This window comes from Ochlerotatus camptorhynchus, unplaced genomic scaffold (genome assembly GCF_037179485.1).
Source record: "Ochlerotatus camptorhynchus isolate MF236.1 unplaced genomic scaffold, CSIRO-AGI_Acam_v1.1 ptg000182l, whole genome shotgun sequence".
NCBI lineage: Eukaryota > Metazoa > Arthropoda > Insecta > Diptera > Culicidae > Ochlerotatus > Ochlerotatus camptorhynchus.
The window spans coordinates 2,689,652-2,714,532 of NW_027040672.1; the positions used below are offsets into that span (position 1 = coordinate 2,689,652).

The window sequence follows — 24,881 nt, forward strand, 5'->3', positions numbered from 1 at the left end:
TTAAATTCTCAAAACTCGATGAATTTGGAATCAAACTAATTCCATACAAAGGATTCTCTTACAGAATTTTGATGAGTTTTCAGTCCATTCGCAGCTAGAACGATTTTTTCGGAGGAGTTCCACCGGTGGGACAAAAGTATGGGGTAAATAAAAAATAACTAAACATACTTATTGGGCTACTTACGATATCATTTGAAAAAGATAAATCGAAGTCAAACAGATATCTGTAGGTTTTGTGACTGTGAGACAGAGTCCTCTCAACATTTGCTCTGCGAGTGTTCAGCACTAATCGTGCGCAGAAGACAATACTTCAACAAAATCATACTAAGTCCTTCTAAGATTTGATTAAAAAATCCCAAAATGGTGGTTGAATTCATTCTAAGAATCATACCAGATTGGGGTACTCCGCATTATCAGGCAACAACGGCAGTTAAAGGGTGATACGGTCAAAATTTGGTCAAGGGAAAACGCGTGTAAATCGGTGAAATCGTTTATTTAAAAAATCAAATTAAATTTCTTTTTCAAGTTCAATTAGTATAAAATTCAGGAAAAATATTCCGTTAGGCTTCCGCTTTTCCAAATCCGAATTGCCGGGCCTTACGCTTGACCCCTGCTATCAGATTTTGTACAGCCACCTTGTCCACCTTATTCGCCGCAGAAAGCCAGTTTGCCTTGAACTGCTGCTCACCCTTAGCAGTTTTTTTGGTCTTCTTTAGGTTCCGCTTGACAATAGCCCAGTATTTCTCAATTGGGCGGAGCTCTGGCGTGTTGGGAGGGTTCTTGTCCTTGGGAACCACCTGCACGTTGTTGGCGGCGTATCACTCCATGGCCTTTTTACCGTAATGGCAAGATGCCAAATCCGGCCAAAACAGTACGGAACAACCGTGTTTCTTCAGGAAAGGCAGCAGACGTTTATTCAAACACTCTTTCACGTAAATTTCTTGGTTGACAGTCCCGGAAGCTATGAAAATGCTGCTTTTCAAGCCACAGGTACAGATGGCTTGCCAAACCAGATATTTCTTTGCGAACTTTGACAGTTTCATGTGCTTGAAAACATCTGCTACCTTTCCCCTTCCTTTTGCCGTATAAAACTCCTGTCCCGGAAGCTGCTTGTAGTCGGCTTTGACGTAGGTTTCGTCGTCCATTACCACGCAGTCAAACTTCGTCAGCATCGTCGTGTACAGCCTCCGGGATCGCGCTTTGGCCGTCGTATTTTGTTTATCATCGCGATTTGGAGTCACTACCTTCTTGTAAGTCGATAGTCCGGCTCGTTTTTTGGCTCGATGCACGGTTGTAGACGATACACCCAGCTTATTTGCGGCATCTCGGAGAGAGAGGTTAGGGTTTCGCTTGAAACTACCGGCAACTCTCTTTGTCGTCTCAGCGGCTTCCGGTTTTCGATTTCCCCCCGATCCAGACTTCCTGGCTGTCGACAAACACTTTAATTACATTTGTAACGGTTGATTTGGCAACTTTTAGCGATTTTGCCAACTTTGCGTGCGATTAGCTCGGATTTTCGCGATGCGCGAGCAAAATTTTGATACGCTGCTCTTCTTGGTTGGACGGCATTTTGACAACTGAAGAGTGAATTCCAAAATCAAAATAGGAGCAACATTCTACACACACACACCTTCAAAATGAGGGGTGTTCAGGTTTTTTAAATGCAAAATTGAAAGAAATACGTCAAGTTGATATTGACCAAATTTTGACCGTATCACCCTTTACCCTAAATGGTAACTCGTCGTCGTGAACAGATGCGCTACTAAACAGGGGTATACCACAATAGATCAGCTTAATGGTCGCAGTGGTTCAAATCCCAACAAAAACAAAAAAAAAATGGGGTAAAAGTTCACTTACTGGCCACTGCAAAATCTTTAAACACCCTGTGATGGTGTGAAGGGCATTAAAAAACCACATGTGTCCATATATTGTGAGAAGTTCTCAAATTTTTGCCCCGTTGATTGCCCTATAGGCACTATAGGCAATTCCAGCTTCCTAATGATATATCAAATGACTTATACTCCAAAAATCATCTTCAAGAAAAACGAAATCAAGCCCTGAAAAAATTAACCCTTCACTATTGAATTTTTCTTGTTGTACGCCCTTCAACCTGGAGTATATTTCATGATGGCAGAAAAGTTCCAATTTATGTCAAAAGTTGTCAATTATCCATATTTTCAATGGAATTTGGTTGTGAGGATAAGTAGTGTTGCTGATAAATGCTTTAGTGATTGGTTGTTTAGCTTCCGATACGAGTTTGAGTTGTTCAATTTAAGTTAATTCTCAATATTTAAAATCTACTGGATCACTTTTGATTTAAATACACCTCGAAACATAAATAGCTGTTCAGCTAATGTGTGTCATTGCACTTCAAGAGAAAGACATTTAAATAAGGGCTTGCTTGAAAACAACGCTCATACTTCATATACAGATTCAGCCATCAATCAAACTCAATACCATACCGATAAGCAGCTCTTTGGAGCATCGTTCATACTTATTAATATAAAACACTTATGTTATGTCAAATTGACTTTTTATTAATCTACGCAGTTAAAAAAGTAATGTTAATTTCTGTCACTATGATGCACATAAATGGAGCGTCTTAAGTTTTCGATATAGATCGTGTAAGTTTATGAGACATTTCATGAAATATTCCAAATATTGTTAGCAACATTTATTGCAAGTTGGTGGTTACAAATATTTACATTACCATTAAAATTAAGATTATTTTTCTGAATATCTTAAAATAAATAGATTAAACCAGTACTCTCCCAATTAAGCTACAATATTTTCGCAGCGTTTAGCCACGCTTCTTGATACACCTAGCGGCGTCAGCGGTGTAGTGGTAAGCGTTTTTTTTTTTGATTATAGTCACTTTAACACTCTTGGGTCATTCGTGACTTGTCCGGGGGTGAGATTTGAACTCGTGACTTTGGCGTGAGAGGAATGGATGTTAACCACTACGCCGGGGTCGCCCCGTGGTAAGCGTGATTACCTCTCACCCCAAAGGGCGCCGATGTGATTTTCTGTTACATAAAATCTCTTCCCTTCGGAAGGGGGAAGTAACACCGTTGGTGCCCGGTTCATGAGTCCAGGTGTGGGAGCTGCCTCTCTGGCATCGATAGCATTGGTATTCAGGAAAACAAGATCGACGGAAAGCAAATCAAGCAAAAAAAAAGGAAGATAAAGGGTGATACGGTCAAAATTTGGTCAAGGGAAAACGCGTGTAAATCGGTGAAATCGTTTATTTAAAAAATCAAATTAAATTTCTTTTTCAAGTTCAATTAGTATAAAATTCAGGAAAAATATTCCGTTAGGCTTCGGCTTTTCCAAATTCGAATTGCCGGGCCTTACGCTTGACCCCTGCCATCAGATTTTGTACAGCCACCTTGTCCACCTTCTTCGCCGCAGAAAGCCAGTTTACCTTGAACTGCTGCTCGCCCTTAGCAGTTTTTTTGGTCTTCTTTAGGTTCCGCTTGACAATAGCCCAGTATTTCTCAATTGGGCGGAGCTCTGGCGTGTTGGGAGGGTTTTTGTCCTTGGGAACCACCTGCACGTTGTTGGCGGCGTACCACTCCATGGCCTTTTTACTGTAATGGCAAGATGCCAAATCCGGCCAAAACAGTACGGAACAACCGTGTTTCTTCAGGAAAGGCAGCACCGTTTATTCAAACACTCTTTCACGTAAATTTCTTGGTTGACAGTCCCGAAAGCTATGAAAATGCTGCTTTTCAAGCCACAGGTACAGATGGCTTGCCAAACCAGATATTTCTTTGCGAACTTTGACAGTTTCATGTGCTTGAAAACATCTGCTACCTTTCCCCTTCCTTTTGCCGTATAAAACTCCTGTCCCGGAAGCTGCTTGTAGTCGGCTTTGACGTAGGTTTCGTCGTCCATTACCACGCAGTCAAACTTCGTCAGCATCGTCGTGTACAGCCTCCGGGATCGCGCTTTGGCCGTCGTATTTTGTTTATCATCGCGATTTGGAGTCACTACCTTCTTGTAAGTCGATAGTCCGGCTCGTTTTTTGGCTCGATGCACGGTTGTAGACGATACACCCAGCTTATTTGCGGCATCTCGGAGAGAGAGGTTAGGGTTTCGCTTGAAACTACCGGCAACTCTCTTTGTCGTCTCAGCGGCTTCCGGTTTTCGATTTCCCCCCGATCCAGACTTCCTGGCTGTCAAACACTTTAATTACATTTGTAACGGTTGATTTGGCAACTTTTAGCGATTTTGCCAACTTTGCGTGCGATTAGCTCGGATTTTCGCGATGCGCGAGCAACACGAAATGTAATTTCATAGACCACTGATAAAACATAATTTTAGAGTTGTTTTTTTTTTGTTTAAGCAAACTCAACAGAAAGTGTTTTGGCTGGTTTTGTTAATTTTTAATAGAGCAGTTACAGGAAATGCTCTGCCTTTTTGAACTACCCCTCCCAACATACCAACTCGAAAATATTGGAAACTCCGAAGTTATTTCAGTCAGTAACTTTACTTTAATGTATATAGATGAGAAGGGATACAGTAAGCCACCCCCATTCAACTACGCCTATTAAATTGAGCAAATATTTTTGAATAACACATCTGAACATACCAATTTGACAAGATGAGAAACACCGAAATTATTCCAGTTTGAAGCTTTACTTCCATTGATATTAGTGAGGGGACAGGGGTATAGTAAGCCCCCCTCTTTAACTACGCTTATGAGCCTGACCAATTATTTTTTTTGAATAATGTCTGTTTTTTTTATGTTTATATGTTTTCATATGAATATACCAACTGAGAGAAATACGGAAGTTATTTCAGATTGAAACATTACTTCCATTTATATGAGTAAGAGGGGCGGGGAGTAAGCCCCCTTCCTTCTCCAACTTCGCATATGATATAGGTCTATAGTTTTAGAATAGATCCATATGAACATACCAAACATTTTATCGATTTCCGAAAGTATTTCAGTTTGGAATCTTACTTTCATTGGAACACCGGCAGTGTATTATAATATTTATATTGATTAGTTTGTCATCACTATTAACGATTTACCTTACATTTTCGGTGATTTTTACAGTAGAAATGCCCATTCAATAAGAGGCTTAACAGTTCTTTCATAGAGGTAAGTTCCTTCCATTCATTTTGGCTAAAAAAATGTTTTATGAAATTATGGAATAATAAGATATTATAATAATATTTTGTTTGTGTAAGCAACAAGAAAAGATTGTGGAGTTTATGTTTGACACATAATATCAGCCAATGTTGCTGCATGAGAGTCGCAATAAGCGATTTTGACATTTATCTCACCCACTCTTCGCTGTTCACTCTTCGCGAAGAGGCGATCAGAAAATCACTCATTGTGGCTCTGTCAAAGCTAAATTTGCAGGTTTTATGTGTCAAACACAAGCTTTAAAATCTTTTCTTGTTACTTACACATACAAAATACCATCATAATATCTTATTATTCCATAATTTCCTAAAACATTGTTTTAGTCAAAATGAATGGAAGGCACCCTGAAGGTAACTCTAAGACTAGTAGGTCCCAAAGAAACGTGCTCAACTTTTTGGCTCAGCTCTGGTACTTATTTTCGGTCCCAAGCTAATCGATTCACCCCTCGAAACAAAGGAAAATCCACTAACCCCTCATTTTATCAGGCAAACTTTCATAGCGAATCGAAACAAACATTGTGTAGTACTAGAATTTTAACTAGAATGGGGTACGTTAATCGATTTGCTTGGGACCAATAGGCTAGTCAAGTAGTGAGCCAATTTAAAACCGGTTGGTTCTTCTGCGCCCGCAATGTCACTTGTTCTATATAGTTATTATTCTAAACATCATATTAATAACAGAACGGATACCTAACTGTCATCACATCTATAGACTTCACTGACGTTTGTGAAATCCACAAGTATTAGTGCAGAACTTGGGGTAAATTATACGTATTAGTGCAAGAAAACCTTTGAATTCACCTAAAGTTCTGCACTAATAGACTTCTCTGCATGGGCGTAGTTAGGTTTTGAGCTAGGGCGGGGCGAAACAAAATTTATTATGGAAAATTTTGCCGAATGCCATTTCCTCGAAAGTCTTGGGGGGCAGAACAATTGCAGCTTCCAGTGGGAATTGCTTAATTAATTGCTAACATTGTTTTTTTTTTTTTATTCTGTAACTGTATTTTCAGCGAAATCCACCTCTAAAAATTCTTGATCTTATTCATGATCTAAAAGATGGAACTAAACTATTGGCCTTACTGGAAGTGCTTTCGGGTCAACGGTTGCCCATGGAAAAAGGAAAAATACTACGAAGGCCACATTATTTGAGTAACGTAAACACGGCTCTACAATTTTTAACAAGCAAAAGAATAAAACTAGTGAATATCAATCCATCGGATATCGTGGACGGACGACCGGCTGTAGTACTGGGTTTAATATGGACAATAATTTTGTACTTCCAAATAGAAGAAAACAGCCGTATCTTGTATTACTTGAACGATAATCTCAGTGGATCCGTCAGCAGTTTGGACAGCAGTTCAGCATCATGTATACCGAGTCCAAGTAAACCTTTGCTTCAGGAATCAGGTGCAGCATCACAAGAGATGCTCAAGCAAGGCCCTAAGAAAACCCTCCTAGGCTGGGTGAATAATGCACTTCCAAAGTAGGTTATGAACTTGGTTTTGCATGTTACTAGTATTAATTGCTCATTCAAATCTTTCAGACATTCAGGGCTAGAGATACGAGATTTTGGCGCAAGCTGGAGAGATGGATATGCGTTTTTAACCCTTATTGATTCCATCAAAACAAACGTTATTAACGTTGCAGAAATGAAGAGACTTAACAATCGTCACCGCTTGGATACAGCATTCAATGTAGCTGAGTCCGAACTTGGTATCGCAAGACTATTGGACGCTGAAGACGTAGACGTGAATAGTCCTGATGAAAAAAGTATTATGACCTATGTTGCACAATTTTTACACAAATATCCAGATGTGAAGGTAAAATAAATTTTTCACACGTAATTCGTATTCGTATTCGTCTAATATTTTTTATGTTTTCAGAATATCAACTCCAAAAGTGAAAGTGAACGAGAACTGTATGACTTACTAAATTGGCTGCACACCACAGTGCGGCACTATGACAGTTTTAATGGGAATTATCCTAACAACTACGAGATGTATGAAAAAGTACACCATGAAAAAATGGAAAAACTGAATACCTACAAAAAAGTTAAAAATATCCACGCTGCAAAATTAACTCCTGAGGTTCAAGATCTGAATGACTACTGGCAACGATTTGAAAAACACCTGCAGCAGTGGTTGTGGTTCTTGGATTGCAACCTTCCAGATCAGTTTGGTGCCATTGGTTTATGGTTAAGCAATGGAGAAAAACTTCTGAATGACAGTGATATTCCCAACAACATGAACGAAGAAACTGCTTCTCTCATAAGTAAAAAATTGGAAGCACACAAACAGTTCTTTGCGGCTTATTTTGAAGTGTTTGAAACATTTAATGATTTGAAAATGACCAATCTGGCCAAGAGAGTTCCCGCGAATCAGCTTGAAAACTTAGAAAAGAGACTAGTGGACATTGAAATTCACGCACGGCAGCGAAGGATAAAACTGAAATATCTCGAACATAAGTGCTGTCTCATTGCATTCCTTAATCTATTGGAAAACAAGATCAATTGTGTCAAATATAGCAATGAAGAAATCGTTAAACAGTCTCTTGAGCAACTCAAGAATTTTGTAAGAAGGAACCAAATAATGCAAGAATTTGAAAAGGCCCTCGTTGATATGCGGCAGGTTATCGAGGAATATAAAGTGGACGGTAATATTTCAAAGAAGGAAGTGTATAGTATTGACTCTTTTCTTCGAGAAATTGAAGATCGTTGGAAGAATGTATCATCGCGATTAATATGTACCGAGACTATGTTAGAAGATGTTCTTTCTCATTGGCAACGCTGGAAGAATCTTGCGGAAGATTTAGAAACATGGATTGTTGCCGCACATGATGCCCTCAAAGCAACGGAAGATGAAAAGATTGAATTTTTCCAAAATTTGACAGTTTACAAGGATAAATATGCTATGCTGACCGAAACATTCAACATCTTGAAATCAACATGTGATTATGACACATCGATCAAAATTGAGAACAGATACAAGCAAATATCACAACATTGGGATCAAATATTCCAGCATTCAAAACAATACCTTCATGTTGGAGATGTTCTACAACACAGACAAAAATTCAAAACAGACGCCGCTCGTCTTAGTGAATGGATACAAAAAGCAGAAGCAATACTGTCCCGAAACAATTTGAAAGATACCACAGAAATTAAACAATCAGAAGCTGATATAAAACAGATAGCATGTGAAATTGAATCCAAGGAGGAACTGTTCAAATCCATCAGCAGAAGCTTCCAAGCTTTGATTAAAGAATATTCGAGAGATGAAGTCGACAAGATGATGAACTTAATGAAAAGAGAAAAAGAGGCGTTGGTTTGCATAAGAGCACAGATTCCTGTCAAGCTTCATCTTTTCCATCAGCTTCTAACGCAACAGGAAGCACTGGAATCTGGACAAAAAGAAATCACAGACTGGCTAGATGAAGCAGAGAATCTTCTCATATCTTATGCTTTTACCAATGAAAGTCAGCATACAACAGCCAATCTCGCCAGACACAAAACCTTTTTCAACCGTACATTATACTACAAGTCAATGTTGGAAAGCAAAAATAACGTTTTCCAAAATCTTCTAAAGTTAACGAATGTAGACAAAAGTATCAATATAAATGATACTTCTGGTAAAATGAAACAACTTAATGAGCGCTTTGCGTATGTAATAAACAACGCAAATGATTGGGAGTTCAAGCTTCATGAAAATCTGAAAGTATGGGAGAAATTCACCAATAGTCTATCAAAAGTTGAAAATTTCCTTCGACAAGCAGAATCATGGCAAAATGCCACAGTGCCGCTGGAAAAGCAAACTGATGTCATAGCGCAACTTGACTTCTTCAATAATGCAGATCAGTCTATCATTGGTGATCTGGAAGCAAATACCGAAGAGCTTCTCAAATATCTGCCACCGAACGAGCAACGCATTATGATATCTAAGGTGGAATCCATTCAAAAGCAATGGAGTGGAGTTATATCGAATGTCCCCCAACATCTTATGAAACTTGAATTCAGATTGAATGAAATTATTTTCTACAATCACGTTAATCAGATTGAAAAAGAATTAAACACCGAAGAACAAGCATTCAATTGTAATGAGAATTTTGAAACAATTGTACAACGAAATGAAGCATTTTTCAAAACAAATGACCTTCAAAGCGTCGAAAAGGTATTGGCTTGCTTGGAAAGGATTAGTTATGTGCACATGGAGCAATTTGCAAATGATCGTGCATTGTGCCAACAGTATCAGATGGCGAATGATACATGGATTGGCATTTGTAAACGAATTGAAAATGTTAAAAACATTTTACATAAAATTCCTGCTCAATGGGATGCATACCATAGCAAGTTCATAGAAATGAATCAATGGATGGATCGCGTTGATCAATCATTAAAACAGATTATGGTTGAGAAGGAAACAATGGAGCAATTTGAACAGGAGAAAACAACTTTCCAGGTAAGCATCATTTGTAATACAACCTAGCAGCTCTAATACTATGATCTACTAACTAATATTCAATGGGATCTTTTTTTTTTTTTACTTTCAATCGCATTCTCCAGTTGAGGGAAATAATGGTAAAAAACTTAGCACTGAATAGTAAATGTATAATGAAGAACTTTCGGCTGCATTGAGCAGTGAGCTTATAGCCAATAGATATCCATAGATAAAGAGGGCGAAATATAAGCTTAACTGAAAAATTCATAAAAAAAATACCGTTTAGGTTAATTAACGCGAGTTGACAGTTTATATCTCATAAGCTTTCCTTTCCAAAAGAAGAATCCAACGCTTAATATGATGACGCATGAACAGCATGAATTACTTTAATCCAAAAGATCCGTCTGAAGTTGTATCTCTATTTCTAATTCACAGAATATCTGTTTCGAAGCGGATGCAAGAAGAGAGGACATGAAATGGTTGGTGAAAACGTTGGATTTCCTGTTGAGTCACACGAATGAAGACCAAGCAGCTATTGAACAAGACAAAATCGAAAGATTGATTACCCGCTATAAAACACTTATTCCAACAATCGAAACAACAATGGTAAAAACTGAAATATTCGCCAAATGCTATACATACCGACATGAAGCGGAGGAAATATGCAATTTGCTAAACCGAATCAAAATGCAAAGCCTAAATGCTCCGACTCCGGATAGTTATCGCAACGTTAATACTATGATTGAAGAGCAAAACGTTTCTCTGAAAGAACTAGATAATCAAAGAGGACACATAATGAAAATGTTACAAAAAGGTAAAGACTTAAGTAAAAATGTTAACGCCCCAGCTTTTGTCAATCAAAAGACAAGAATCTTAGAAACCTGTTGGAACGACACGTATAATGAAGCAGCCGAAAAACTGAAAGGGTTAAAGGCAGTGCATAAAACATGGAACGACTATAATGAGCAGAGGGGCAACATTGAATCATTATTGAATAACGCCGAAATGGAGTTAAGATCCATCACTCCCCTCCAAACGGATCCAACTAGCGTTACTCAAGATCTTGAGACGAAGAAACAGCTCGCATTAAACTTGAAGCAAGCATCATCCAAGTCTCTGATGCAATTGAATGATCTGTGCCGTGAATTGGGCTCATGCATTCATCCAACTGCGAAACAAGTCTTAGAAAAAGAAACAACTGGAATTGAAAAAAGAATCTACAATACGGTTAACTTTGTTGAAAAACGAATAGACTACCTTACAGACTATAATGATAAATGGAACGAATACAAACAACGGCTTGATAATTTGAAAAATTGGGCAGGAAATGTGTATCCTAAAATGATAACAGCTATAAAACAGCCACACATCACTCCAACCGATAGGCTACAAAAAACAAAACAGCTGGAAAACGTGCTTAGTGAAAAAATGAAAACATTGGACATTTTGAATGCAAGTGCCTCCGACTTAGCATCTAAGGAAGGTAACTTGACCGAGATGAAACGACTTAAAACTGAAGCACAGCGCCTACAGGCAACGTTCACCGAACTGAACAATGCCCTTGGTGCTGAGAAGGCACAAGTCAATCAAGATGTTGAAAGATGGGATCAATACAACCACGAGATTGACAAAATCAAGGCTTGGATTGGGGGTATTGATATGCCAATTGATTCACAACAAAACAAGATTTGTACGCTGGAAGATGCTAAGCTACTTCAAGCTAAATTAAATGATCTTTGCGGACAGTGTAACGAAAAATTCACGGATTTGCAAAATGTGATGCAGATGTGTAAAAATATCAAGTATGGAATCAAACCCTCAGATGAGATAGATAAATGCTATGACATTCTGACAGATATCCGTGAAAATGCACAACATTTGAAAGGAAAGATGGACAAACTTGTTCTAAATCTGTCTACCATGGATGTCGAATTGGCTAAGCTTGGTTCCTTTATCAATGATGCCCATGGTAAACTAAACCATTATTCGGCTATCAAACTGGAACATTTGCCAATCGACAAACTAGAAGAGAAAATAAAAATGCTAAGGTTATTTAACAATGAAATTTCCGAGCATCAGGCAAAACTTATTTCTCTTGTCCACGTTTTTGATCAAATAACTAATGGTATTTCAGAAGAAGGCATAAATTTACTGAAACGTAAATTACAGCAACCAAAAGATCAACTATCGAAACTAAGCGATAATGTGCGTGGCATGATTAATGAACATTATCAGCACATTGTAGTCCAGCAGAATTTCAATGCAAAAATAACCGACTTTAGCAATTGGATGGATCAGATTACCGCTAGCATCACTGAATTAGAAGATACTTTGCTAGACGAGACTGATCTTGCATTGCAAAACGTGCAATATTTGCTGCAACAGCATGCTGGTAAACGAGATGTTTTCAATGAGATATACTCCCAAATAAAAGATGACAGCCTTAGCCCTGCTGCTGCTGGTGATCGTTCTGTCATGGACGAAACATATTCATCGTTGGCAAGTAATTATCAAAACATTGAGTCCACCTTGCAGGAATACAAAGATTACCTGCAAAAATGGTCAGCATTTTTAAACTGGTACCACGGAATCAAAGATCAAATTCAACATATGAATGACAATGTCGTAAGATATGATGTGGTAGAAGAAGCAGACCTTAAAGATACTCTGAGCAAAGTTGAAAATTTTGCACAGGCTATCAATAATTGGAAACAAAATATGATTGCTCTTGAACACCAACCTCGTGTTAAATTCCACGATAAGAAGGGAAACAAAGTTAATGCAGTAAAAATGCTGGCTGATTTGGAAAACAGACTTGATAAAATTAGATCTAACTGTGACTCAAAAATAAATGAAATTAATGATGTCAAACAGAGGGTCGCCATTTTCCAAGAGACACAAAGACAGATAATAGCAAATTTGAACTCAATCTCTGATAAACTAAAGACGATTGTCAAGAATTCAAGATTAAGTAATATTGATGATTCGTTGGAAGAGCTTTCTTCTTTGAATGAACAACTCAGTAAAGAATGTTCAACGAAGGCACAGGCTCATTACGAAGGGTCCTTGTTGATGAAGCAGGAAGAAATTCCCATGATTAGCATTCAAGAACCTCTTGCTGTGCTTGATAAAGAGCTTGACAATATCCAATCGGAAATTGAAGAAACTCTGGAAAATTTTGTAAATGTGCGAGATCACTATAACGATTTCAACAGATATAACATGGTATTCAACAGTGAGCTCAAGAATATCGTATCTACTAACAAAGCAACTGCCACAGAATTTAACGATAAGCAATCGCTAATCGATCAGCTAGACGTTTTGAAAAAGTCATCAGAATCAATGAAGAAAGTAAAGAAAAATGCAGACGCAGTTTCTAATAAAGGAAATGATATCGTTAAACTATTCCGCAATTATAACCCACAGGACTGCGAGAATCTTCTTGACATAATAAGGCAAAACAATGAAGCATTTAAAATCAATTTAGAAAAACTGATTGACAACAGCAATGCATTAAATCAAAAATTAGCGCTTTATAAACAGATTGAAGATTTAAGCCATGACATAATTTCATGGCTTGAAGTAACTCAAGATCAGTTCAACCGCGTGCTGGAAAATCCTTGTGAAATGGAGCATAGAATTACATGCTACAGAAACGAGCTACCAGCTCAACTAGTATGTAATGAAAATTTTATTAGTCTTCTATCCGAATTCAAACGAGTAAATAATAATTCGGTGCCTCATGATCTTGCAGTAATGGAAAACAAAATTAAAAGCATGTTTTCCGAGCTTCAGGCTCACTTTGACAGAATAAGTAACAAAATGAACGAATACATTGGGGAAGAACGTAGCTTGAAAGAGCGAATCAAATTGGTCATTGAAAAATTGTACAACATTCGCGAAGAAATCATGAACTGCGACGATGTTACATTGGATTCAAATAAGCAGCTTCGAAACCTGGACAGGTTGAAAAAGCTACGAATGGATGTAAACTCAGTGGGTGCGGAGATCACTGATTTGAAAAATCACTTTGTCAGTATCGAGACGAAATATGAATCCATTAAAGAAAGCACTACCTCTAGAGAATTGCAAAACTTGGAACAACGTTTTGGAATGGTACTAAACAATCTCAACGAAGTGGAGGGCAAATTGAATAAGGCTGTTGAGAAAACGTTCAAAGACAAGGTATTGAGTCTCAACCGAATTGTTTCATCGCAAATAGAAAAACTTAAATGGTGCTATCCAGAAACTAACAGTGATAAATACAATTTGGAAATAAAAAAGTCCACTTTGTGCGATATAGAACAATCCATTACCGAGTATGATGCATTGTTAGTCAATGTTTCGGACTTCTTGAACTCTCTAGGTGGAGTCATCACTCAACCGAAACTTGATCACTTTAAAGAGGAGAAAGATGACGTTGAAAACGGTTTTAAGCACCTGAAATCGGAATGTAGTAAAGTGAAGTCTACATTGAATTCGAACATCGCTTTATGGACAGAATATGAAAAAGTGTCCGGAGATATAGTCAAATGGCTAAAAGAGGTAGAAATCAAACACAAAATGGAAACAGTACTGTTGATAGATTTGAACACACTAGGTGATAAAATCGAAGAAACGAAAGGCACTTACAAAGCCTTAACTGATTTTGAGCCTAATTTGAGAAAGCTTCATGATATTGCAAATAACATCAATAAACTGAATCCAGATTCGAGAGCATTGGTGCTTGTGCAACAGTTACAAACACGATTCAATACCTTTGAAAAATATTTTTCGCTTCTATTACACAGATTATCAGATGTAGATTCTAAGAATGAACAATTCAAAAATCAATTGAAAGAAGCATTTGAGTGGATTGAAAATACGAAAGCACATCAAATGCGCTTCAGTAAAGTGTCAGACAAAGATTACGACGAGCTGAAGAATTGTCGCAGTCAAATTGTGGCGCATGAACAATTAGTGAATGACGCATGTTCTTTGGGGGAGAATTTATACGCCGAAGTAAACCCGGAGTGTCGTGAGACAATTAGGATGGAGGTCTTATCGTTGAGAAATGCGTATCACGGTCTTTTAGATGGATGCAATACAGTTCTTAAGGAAATGGAAGCAAACATCATAAATAAAAAGACAATCGATGAAAGCTATTGTCAGCTTCTAAAGTGGCTGATTGATCTGGAAAATAAGCTAAAAACTTTACCTGCCTTCTACGCCACCTTACAACTTAAAAAAGGTGCATTATTTGAATGCAAGGCTATGATCAAAGACGCAAATTATCATAAAAGTAGTGTTGAGCAGTTATTAAAACGATCCACTGCATTATACAGCACAGATAGTTTAGCGAATATTGATGAAACATGTGAAAAATACAGTACACTCATAAACGATCTTTCGAAAAAGTTCGATATATACGAGAAATGCGTGAAAGACCACGAACATTACAACAATGTACTGGAGAAGTCAAGAGATTGGCTGTTGAAACTTCAATCGCAAACCAACGAAGTTTTCAACAATGAGAATGATCTGAATAAATGCAAAATTGAAGAATATCTCATGATCCTTGATAATACCCTTTCCGAGGAAGAGATCGTTCTAGATTGCGTTAATGATTGTTATAATCAGTTCACCGTTGTCATGGGACAAACTGACGAAGTTGGGCATTCTGATCTTCTCAAAACATTTGAAGAAAACAAACGCAATTGGATACAGTTTTTCGAAAATTGTAGAATGAATCGGTCTAAATTGGCAAATATGATGAATCAAATCGAAAACGCAAATCACAATCTCGACGAATGTCTGGCCAAGCTGGGTGACACCAAAAACAAAATAAAAGATGTCTCGTGTCAGATGCCAATTGGTACAAAACAAGATATTATCACTGACTTGGTGGGGATCAAGAAGGATATTGAAAATCAAGGCGTACGAATAAGCAACATAATAGAAGAATGCCAAGGGTTGAAGGCAAATAATGATATTTCTGCTAAGATGTATCACGTGCAAAATGAATACCGTAGCGTTATGAATTTGTGTGCTGATGCAATTAACAAAGCAGAAGCTGCTATTCATGATCAATCTGATTTTAACAAGTCATATGATGAATTCCAAGCCATATTGACGAATAATTTGGAATCACTTGAACAACTGGAACAATTAGTGGGTGATTTGAATGTATTACAAAACCGACAAATACGCCTAAAAGAGATAGCATATAAGAGACTTGACGATGGAAATACCTTGGAAGAATTGATCGCCAGGGGTGAAAAATTGTATGCTCAAACATCACCAGACAGTCGAGAACAAATCCGTCAAAGATTGTCCGATTTGCGTCAACTGTGGGATAAATTCTCTGATCAATTGGAAATGGTATCTCAGAAAGTCGACCAATGTATTCTCCAACTTGGCGAATTCAATTTACAACAAGAACAGCTTTCCAAATGGTTGAAGGATATCGAAGCGTCAATGAAGATCACTGCTGAACTGAAATCAAACATTCAGGATAAGCGTTCCCAATATCAAAATCATAAACTTATGCATCAAGAAATTCTCGCACAAAATACACTGCTTGACTCAGTATGTACTAAAGCACAACAATTGTTATCATTGACTAACGATCAGCACCTTGAAACATATTTAATATCCATTAAGGATACTTACAAAAATATTGTTCTGAAATCGAACGAACTTTTGGATAGCCTGAACAATTGTGTTAATGCCCACAATAATTACACAACTAGCTATGGTAAACTAAAAAATTGGATCACCGAGGAAAAGGATAAAGTCATGGCATGTGATGACGAGGGCGGTGAGAAACAAGAAATAATAAAACGAATTGAAACATTGAACAATTTGAAACTGTCCAGATCGAAGGGCGATGAATTGTTGAATCAACTGCTTCAACACCATAATATAAACAAGCAAAGTACAGCTCCTCAAGGAATTGCCCAAGCGGAAGAAGAGATGAATACATTACGGTCTGACTTGAATAGCCTTTACGAGTATATAGATGAAACAGTAGAATGTCAAAAAAGATGCCTAACAAGCTGGACACAATTTGACCAAGAATTAGATACCCTTACAAAGTGGTGCAGGTCAATGGAAACAATATTCCGTGAGCAGCAATTATATGATACACTGGAGAAGAAACAGAACCAGCTGCAGTTGTATCGTACCAACTTGGAACATATAAATGAAAAACAGAAGGATGTGGACGTTTTTGTTACCACTGCCCAAGCGTTATTCAGCAAAACAGGTGTCGAAAAAGTCAAGTTCTATATAAACCAACTCATAAACCGTCATCAGCTTCTGCTGGTATTAAGCAAAGAAGTGGTGAATCGGGCACAAAATATCGTCAATGATCATATAGGCTACGACGAAAGGTTAATAGAATGTAGTACACGTTTGACAAACATTGAAAATAATTTGGAGAAAGCAGTGGCAGATAAAATAACAGCAATCAATCAATCCATGTTGCAAAACATAGACATTGAGAAGGAAAAGATAGAGAATTACATACCAAGTCTTATCACGGCCAGTGAAAAAGTGTTGACAGAAACTAGTTCTAACGGGCGTGAGAAAATACGGGAAGATATAAGAGAGATTAAAGATCGCTTTGACAAAATCATCATTGCGGTAAACAATCTGAAAAAGCAGTTTGACGTAAGGTCTGTACAATGGTCTTCATATCAAGACATTGTGCAGCAAATATTGTCCTGGCTTGATGTTACAGAAAAGAAAATAGACACAAGCGAATCCCAAAGCTGGAATTCCACGCAAGAAATACGTTCTAAGCTTTTCAAATACAAAGCTTTGATGCAGGAAATCATGAGTCAGAAACGAATGATTGACTCATTGAACGAAAAAACGACACAAGTTTTAAACAATCGAGACGAAAATATTACTGCGAAAGTACAGTCTATCAATGAGCGATATGAACTATTGAAAAAATCCTCTGCTGATATTGTGTCAAATCTAGAACAATCCTTATTATTACTCAACAAATTCAATGAGCTTCAAAAAGCGCATATTGACGAACAAGAAGAATTGCTTAATGATCTAAAGCAGCTATCTGATATTTCTGGAAGCAAAAAATCTATCCAGGACAAGTTACAGAAAGTTGATGATTTGCAACACATTCTACCCGAAAAAATGAATAAATTGAGAGATCTGAGCAAATTGATATCAGATAACAGTGACCTTATATCCTACGGTGCAAAAATGAATATGGAGCAAGATTTAGTAAAAGTTCAGCACGAATTTGAAAAGCTAAACAATTCGATTAATGATACCAAAATTGAGCTGGAAAAACGCATTCAGCTATGGGATGCATATCAAATGGAATTGGATGACATCAATCGATTCCTGACAGGAATTGAAGATTCTATGCGAGGTTATGGCCTGAAAAATACTCTGATTGAAAAACAGGAACAACATGATATCTACCAAGCCTTGAATGGAAAACTCAAACACAAGCATTTGTCTTTAGATGCCCTGCTTGACAAATCATCCGAGCTACTTCAAAGCAGTGGAGATGCAAAAATATCCTTCAATATGCAGCAGATTAAGTCTCGAATGCAGTCTGTTGAAAATACCATAAAAGAAATTTCGAAGAAATGCGAACAAGCATTTGAGGAACATAAAACATACAAAGGCAAATATGACGAATGTATTGCAGTACTGGACCAAATTAAGGAGACGTTTGTGAACTGTAAGACCAATCAGCAGCAAAGTCTGGAGAATGTTATTCAAACTATGAAGAAGTTATTAGCCGAGCAAAACTCTGTTAGCGTGCAGTGTAGCTCTGTGTCAGATATGGGAGAAAGACTCTACACTTCAACAGCCATGAAAGGACAGCAAGCGCTTCGAACTGAGATTCAAGAATTGTTATTACGATTTGAACGCTTGTTTGATGAAATCAGTTCTTTCTTAAAAACATGCGAAGCCAAATCCACTAAACTTTCAGGTTTCAATGAGAAGCTTGCTCAAATTCAACAATGGTTAAATGGCATCGATTCAAATTTTTCTGGCGAAATGGTCTTGAAACCAACCCTTGATGAGAAAATTTCCCAGCATCAAGCATATCAAGACATGATGAATGACATAAAAAATCATAAGCCTGAACTGAACAACATACAGGATCTGCTCAATAACCTTAAAGAAGAGGATGTGAGCATAGATCTTGTTTACAGCGAGGTCAATAAGACATACAATGAATATTTTGATAGATGTCAAGGTTTTGTGGTTGCTTACGAAAAAATCGTAAACAACCATCGTCAATATTGCAAGGCGGTATTGGAAACTTCAGATTTCATTGACGCAAATCACAATACAATTGAACTTTGGGGTGAGACTGATCTTGACCAAGTGTCGTTGCTTACGAATCTGGATCGATTGAACGAGTTGAAGAAATCTATCATATCGGAAAACAATCGAATTGAGCAGATACGAACTATCGGGGAAATGACCATTCCTGATACTAGTGACGACGGAAAGACTAATATCAGATCGCAAATAGATATTTCTCAACAGGATTGGGAGGGGCTTTTAGTAGCTATTGATAGCACAATTGAAAAAATTCAATCCAAAGTATCGGAATGGAATGATTATGAAAAAATGCGTTCAGATTGTATGAATTGGATCCGTAACGTGGATTCAAAGATACACTCAGTTGATTTGAAAGCTACCCTCAACGAAAAGAAAGCGACGTTAGATTATCTGAAAAGCTTACAGGGTGAGGTGAAAGCTAAGGAGTTAGAAATTGATAATTTTACCGAAAAGGCGCAACAACTTTATAGGGGGTATCTTAGCAGTAGGAATTCACAAATATCGGAATTGGCTATAAAGTATCAACAAACAGCAAATCGCGTAAAAGAACTTTCCACAAGGTGGCAGCAATACGTTATCAACCATCAAGAATTGGAAACCCAGATTTCCAATTGTAAGCAATGGTTGAATGGGGTAAGAGAAAAATTGAATTACTGTACTGACCAAAGTACTACTTCCGAAAAAGAACTACAGAGCAAATTGAAGCTTATTCAGGAGCTCATAGTTAATAAGGACGAAGGAAGCTCAAAGATTCAGCTTATAATGGATCTGGCACAGCAAGTTCTTGCCTGTACTACTTCGGCTGGCCACGAGACAATTAATCGATCTGTAGCGGCTTTACAAGAGGATTGGTCTGTTTTGACACTGAAAATGATAGATGTGAAAACTAATTTGGATGAAGCTATCAACCAATGGTCAGGATTTTTAGACCAAGTAAATGATTTGCGGAAGAATATTGAATGGATGGAAAATGAATTCAAAGGGTACTCAGAATTTCAACCGACAATGGCGGAAAAACGTGCTCAATTGGACAGAATTAAAAATTGTGAAGAAAAAATTCGTATTGAACGCATTGAAATTGAACCATTAAAACAGAACGCAGCAGAAATGTGTCAACAAACTCAAGCTGCATGCACGGCGCAACAGATCCTTGGAAAGTTTGATTACATGGCTGACCAGATCAGTAAACTACTCACTGAAAGAGAAGACCAATATCGGGATCATCGATTGTACAAAGAAGCATATGACGATTTGTTTAATTGGATAAGTAGAGCTCGTGAAAAGTTACCATGTATAAAACAGCAATCGTTAAGTGACAAGTTATCAATAGACAACGCAATCGCTCCTTTGGATTCTCTCATGAACAAAAAAGCCCAAGGAGAACTCTTAGTGGAACATTTAGTTCACACTGGTGAAGTAGTTATGGCATCAACGTCTGCTAAAGGTAAAGAACTGATCAAGAGTGACATAAATGGGTTGAAAAACAATTTTGAAAACCTATTCAAGGAGATTGCTGATCAAAAGCGTAATCTTGAAAAAACTATCTCGATGCTTCGGGAATATAAAGACGAGTATGAACGTCTTTCGGAATGGCTGCAGCAAATTGATATAATTGTTAAAAATAACAAACTGACCATGTCCTCCAATTTACAAGAAAAAGATAAACAAGTCAAAGATATGCGAGAATTGATCGACAGATTAGGCAAAGGGCAAACAGAAATGGATAAATTCAACGCATTTGCCGCTCCACTTTTACAATCCCATTTAGATTCCTATATTGGAAACCAGTTAAGACATCTTAATTCTCGGTACCAGGTGCAAGTAAATATTGCTAAAGATGTCCAGAAGAAAGTAGAATCAAACTATGAACTTCATAGAGATTATAATGATTATCTACGGAAAGCAAACGCTTGGATTGAAAATGCTAAGGACATTGTTAGGTACTCAACAGATAATGTAGAACAAGTTAGTAAGGAAAACTTGGAAAAACGGTTGGAAAAAGTTGTCGAGTTAATTCAACAACGTGATCAGGGACAAAATCTAGTGAACAACACAATCAACACTGGAGAAAAAGTGGTAAAATGTACGAAATCCGATGGAAGAGAAGTAATCAACAACGAACTCAAAGAAATACAAAACAGTTGGGACCGTCTTGTGAAAAAAATGTCCACCGCTAAAGTTCATTTGGAAACCAGCTTACTTCAGTGGGCAGACTATAGCTCCAGCTACAATCATCTCACGCAGTGGATGCAGGATCGGGAATCAAAACTACAGAGAGTCAGTGAGCAAAAGGTTGTAAGATTCAAGACAAGTGCGCCTTCTAGTCTCAGCAGTGGTTTGAATGAGAGGAGAGCTAATTTACGCCAAGCCAACGACATTGTTCAAGACATAGTTTCCTTTGAACCAATGATTCAGTCGGTTGCCAATAAAGCGTCGGGTCTTCATCAAACATCTCCAGCTTCTGAAATTTCACACAAGTATGAAAATCTAAGCAAACAAGCCAAGGAAGTTTTTGCTAAGCAAAAAGAAACTGTTGAACTTCATCAAGCCTTTATCGACTCGAGTAATGAATTTGCTGCCTGGATACGTAATGCCAAGGAAAATCTAAACAAATGCACCGATTACAAAGGTGATAAGGATTCTTTGGTTTCGAAAATGACGCAGCTTAAGATTCTTGAGAGTGACGCCCCCGTTGGACAGAAGAAACTCGAGAAAGCTCTTGAGCAAGCTGAGATAGCATGTCGAATAGTCGATGCGGAAGAATGTGAAGCTATAGAAAAGGAGGTCGCTATTCTTCAAGAGGAATTTGACAACTATTGTCTAGCTTTGAAAAAAATTGGAGCGGCTCTGGAAAATGGTATTGTTCGTTGGACTGAATACGACGACCAGTATAAAATTGCTCAGAAATGGTTGGACAAAATTGAGCAGGAAATTCAATCATATAATAAAATGCAAAATAGTCTTGAAGAGAAAAAATGTGTGTTGGAAGAGTTCCAGGAAAAACTGCAAACCTTATTCGATTGGCAACGCGAACTCGATACCTTGAACATGAAAGCTCAAGTCCTGCTAGAGATTTGTGCTGATACGCGAGTTAGTAACGGAGTTACTCAGCTAACCACCAAATATAACGTTCTGTTATCAATTGCCAAGGAAACAATGCGAAGACTAGAGCAACACTATCAAGAACATCAGCAACACAATACGCTATACGGTGAATGCCAGGATTGGCTGGACAGATTGCGTGAAAGGTTGAATGAGTGTGATGCAACTCCACAAACTATAACCGAAACACAGTCCAAACTCAATATCATAAAAGGAATCCGACAAAGCCTTGAGCAAGGTCAGAATAAATTGCGATATCTCTTTGAACTCAAGGAGAAGATTGTTCTCAGTACTGAAACCAACGGTGCTTCAAAAATTGCCGAAGATACAGATAACATCAAAACTGACTATGAGTCTCTAATGTTGGATATCAATGAAAATCGTCAAAAGCTATTAAATCATTTGGCACAACTTGAAGACATAGGAAAACTTTCAAAAATCCTCTCCGAATGGGTTGAAGAGGTTCAAGGCAAACTTGAAGACAGTTCAGTACTCACTGAACTATCTGACAGGCGGGTTGCTTTGGAAAAGTACCGTGCTATCCAACGTGAAACTGGAAACTATAACGAGATAGCAGACAAAATCAAAGAAAAACTCACTGGAAATAGTAGCATCGGAAGCGAAAAACACAACCAACTACTTAAAGATCATGAAGATTTGGTTTCAAAAATTGCCATTGAAATTGAAAACTTGGAAAATCAAGTCAATAACTATGAGAAATTCAAACAGGGGCTTCAAGAGTTATATGAGTGGATGAAAACTGCTCGCTTGAGAACAGAAAAACTCACAGATTATCATGGCGATAAGGAGCACATTGTGGAACAAATCAATAAAATAAAAGACATACAGTTGTCATTCTCCGAAGGAAAAATTTTGCTTGAAAATGCACAGGACCTTGGAAGTAAGCTACTTCAGATTGTAGGTCAAGAAGGTCAAGATTCTATCAAGCAAGAACTTCTACAAGCCAATACAGACTGGGAAGATATTGAAGCTTTGTCAAGAACAGTCGATCAAGAGTTGACTGATGTACTTTCTTCCTGGGAAAGTTTCTTGGAAAAATCTGACGACATCAACTCATTCATCTTGGACCACGAAAGCAAAATATCATCATTCAATGCTGAAAACACCGCAGAACAGGAAAATAATCTCAAACAACTTAAGGTAACTATCAACTGTTAATTTTCACTGAAACGGAAAGTAACTAACCTACGCATGTATCATTTTTTTTCCTTTTTCCACCTTTTATGGTACATCGCGAATTGATCAAATCCATCTAATTTGTAAAATCGTATCCTGCACATCACAATACTAGCAAATCTTCAATTTAATTGTGAGCAAGAAAAATTCCATTGAGGAATTGAATGATATCTGCGAAGCATTAATGGAAAAATGTGCATGCTCTATGGTTCGAGACCGCACCGTTGAACTTCAAAAAAATTATTCGACACTTCTAGTGAATTTGCAAGGTAAGTAGTTTACCCAGTCAAATTTTCTGTTTAATGTATGCAGATCTTCTTTATGCTTGACCGATATCTAAATCCGTCATTTCTATTTTACAGGATTAATTTCGAAATTGGAGAAGAATGTTGTAAGCCATACGGAATTTATTTATTACAAAGATGAACTGCAAAAGTGGATTGATGAAGCAAAACGAGCAATCAATGACTCGCAATATATGACATCCGACGACATAGTGAATACCAAAAAGAAGATCTATAGCATACAAGCTCTTTCAAACACCGTTCCTCAAGGTCAAAAATTGTTTGAAATGTTACAAGATTCCTTCACAAAATCATCGTACCTGTATTCGGAGGATAAGCAAACAGATATGTTCCAAACAATATCCGAGCAACGCGATGAGCTTGATGCCATTGTCATGAATATAAGTGCTACCTTGAACAACTTAAATTCTAAATATAATCGCTTGGAACTGTACGAAGAACTGAAGAAACGGATCGCAGATTGGTTGAATGCCACTGAAGGTGCATTTGAAACATTACCGGAAACACACGGAGAAATGGGTGAACTTAAAATGCTACTAGAGAGGGTTAAGCACATCCTTACGGAAGTAACATTTAAGCAATCTGATCTAGATAGCATCCAACAAGAAGCTGCCAATCTGTTTGACTCGAGTAAATGTGCTACAGAAAGCGATAAAATTTTAAATATGCAAAAAAGAAACACCAAGTTGAAGGAAAAATGCATGTATCTAATCCAAAATTTGGAAATGGAACTTCAGGATCAAATGACATATTATCAAAATTTACAAGAAATAGAAAAGTGGTTACTTCAAATTTCCTTCCAACTTATGGCACATAATTCCTTGTACATCCATAACCGTGAACAAACATTGGAACAAATTGAACAGCACGAGAAGCTTCTGAATGAAATCCAACGTTATCAAGTGAATATTGATGATTTTAATGTCAAAGCACAAAATCAAATAGAACGATATGTGGTGCATTCACCAGAAATCAAAAAAAGAATAGAAAATCAGATGAAAAACATTCAGGAAAGCTACGATTCCCTGCTGAACACATCGGTGCAAATTAAAAATCGTCTACATGATTCGTTACACAAATTCCAAGAGTACGAGGATACGCTTGATGATATCAAAAGAAATCTTGATGAGCTTGAGCCCGAAGTTGAAGAAAAGAAGAAGATCAGAGCAGTAGATTATGGTGGAGTTAAAACGCAGCTTGAATGCGCCCAAAACTATCACAACAAACTGCAAGTTGAAAAAAGTAGATTAGTTCATGCTGTGCAGGCTTGTGAAGCAGCAACTGCAAGCATCAGTCGACCAAGTTCACCCATCGATAGTGCCCATCAAGTAATTCCTGAGAAGGAGCTAATGGTGCGTGCACGTTTGGA

At 37.6% G+C, this 24,881-nt stretch overlaps 1 protein-coding gene across 1 annotated transcript in view; it reads left to right on the plus strand.

Moving 5' to 3' along the window:
- The window catches only part of LOC135702015 (muscle-specific protein 300 kDa-like), a 43,110-nt gene extending 19,626 nt beyond the window's left edge, over positions 1 to 23,484 (plus strand). Inside the window, exons 4-8 of the mRNA XM_065222963.1 lie at positions 6,168 to 6,640; positions 6,701 to 6,977; positions 7,041 to 9,611; positions 10,026 to 23,171; positions 23,323 to 23,484. Of these exons, the coding sequence (XP_065079035.1) occupies positions 6,168 to 6,640; positions 6,701 to 6,977; positions 7,041 to 9,611; positions 10,026 to 23,171; positions 23,323 to 23,484 (16,629 nt within the window). The remainder of the gene's footprint in view (positions 1 to 6,167; positions 6,641 to 6,700; positions 6,978 to 7,040; positions 9,612 to 10,025; positions 23,172 to 23,322) is intronic.
- Positions 23,485 to 24,881: the final 1,397 nt, after the last annotated feature.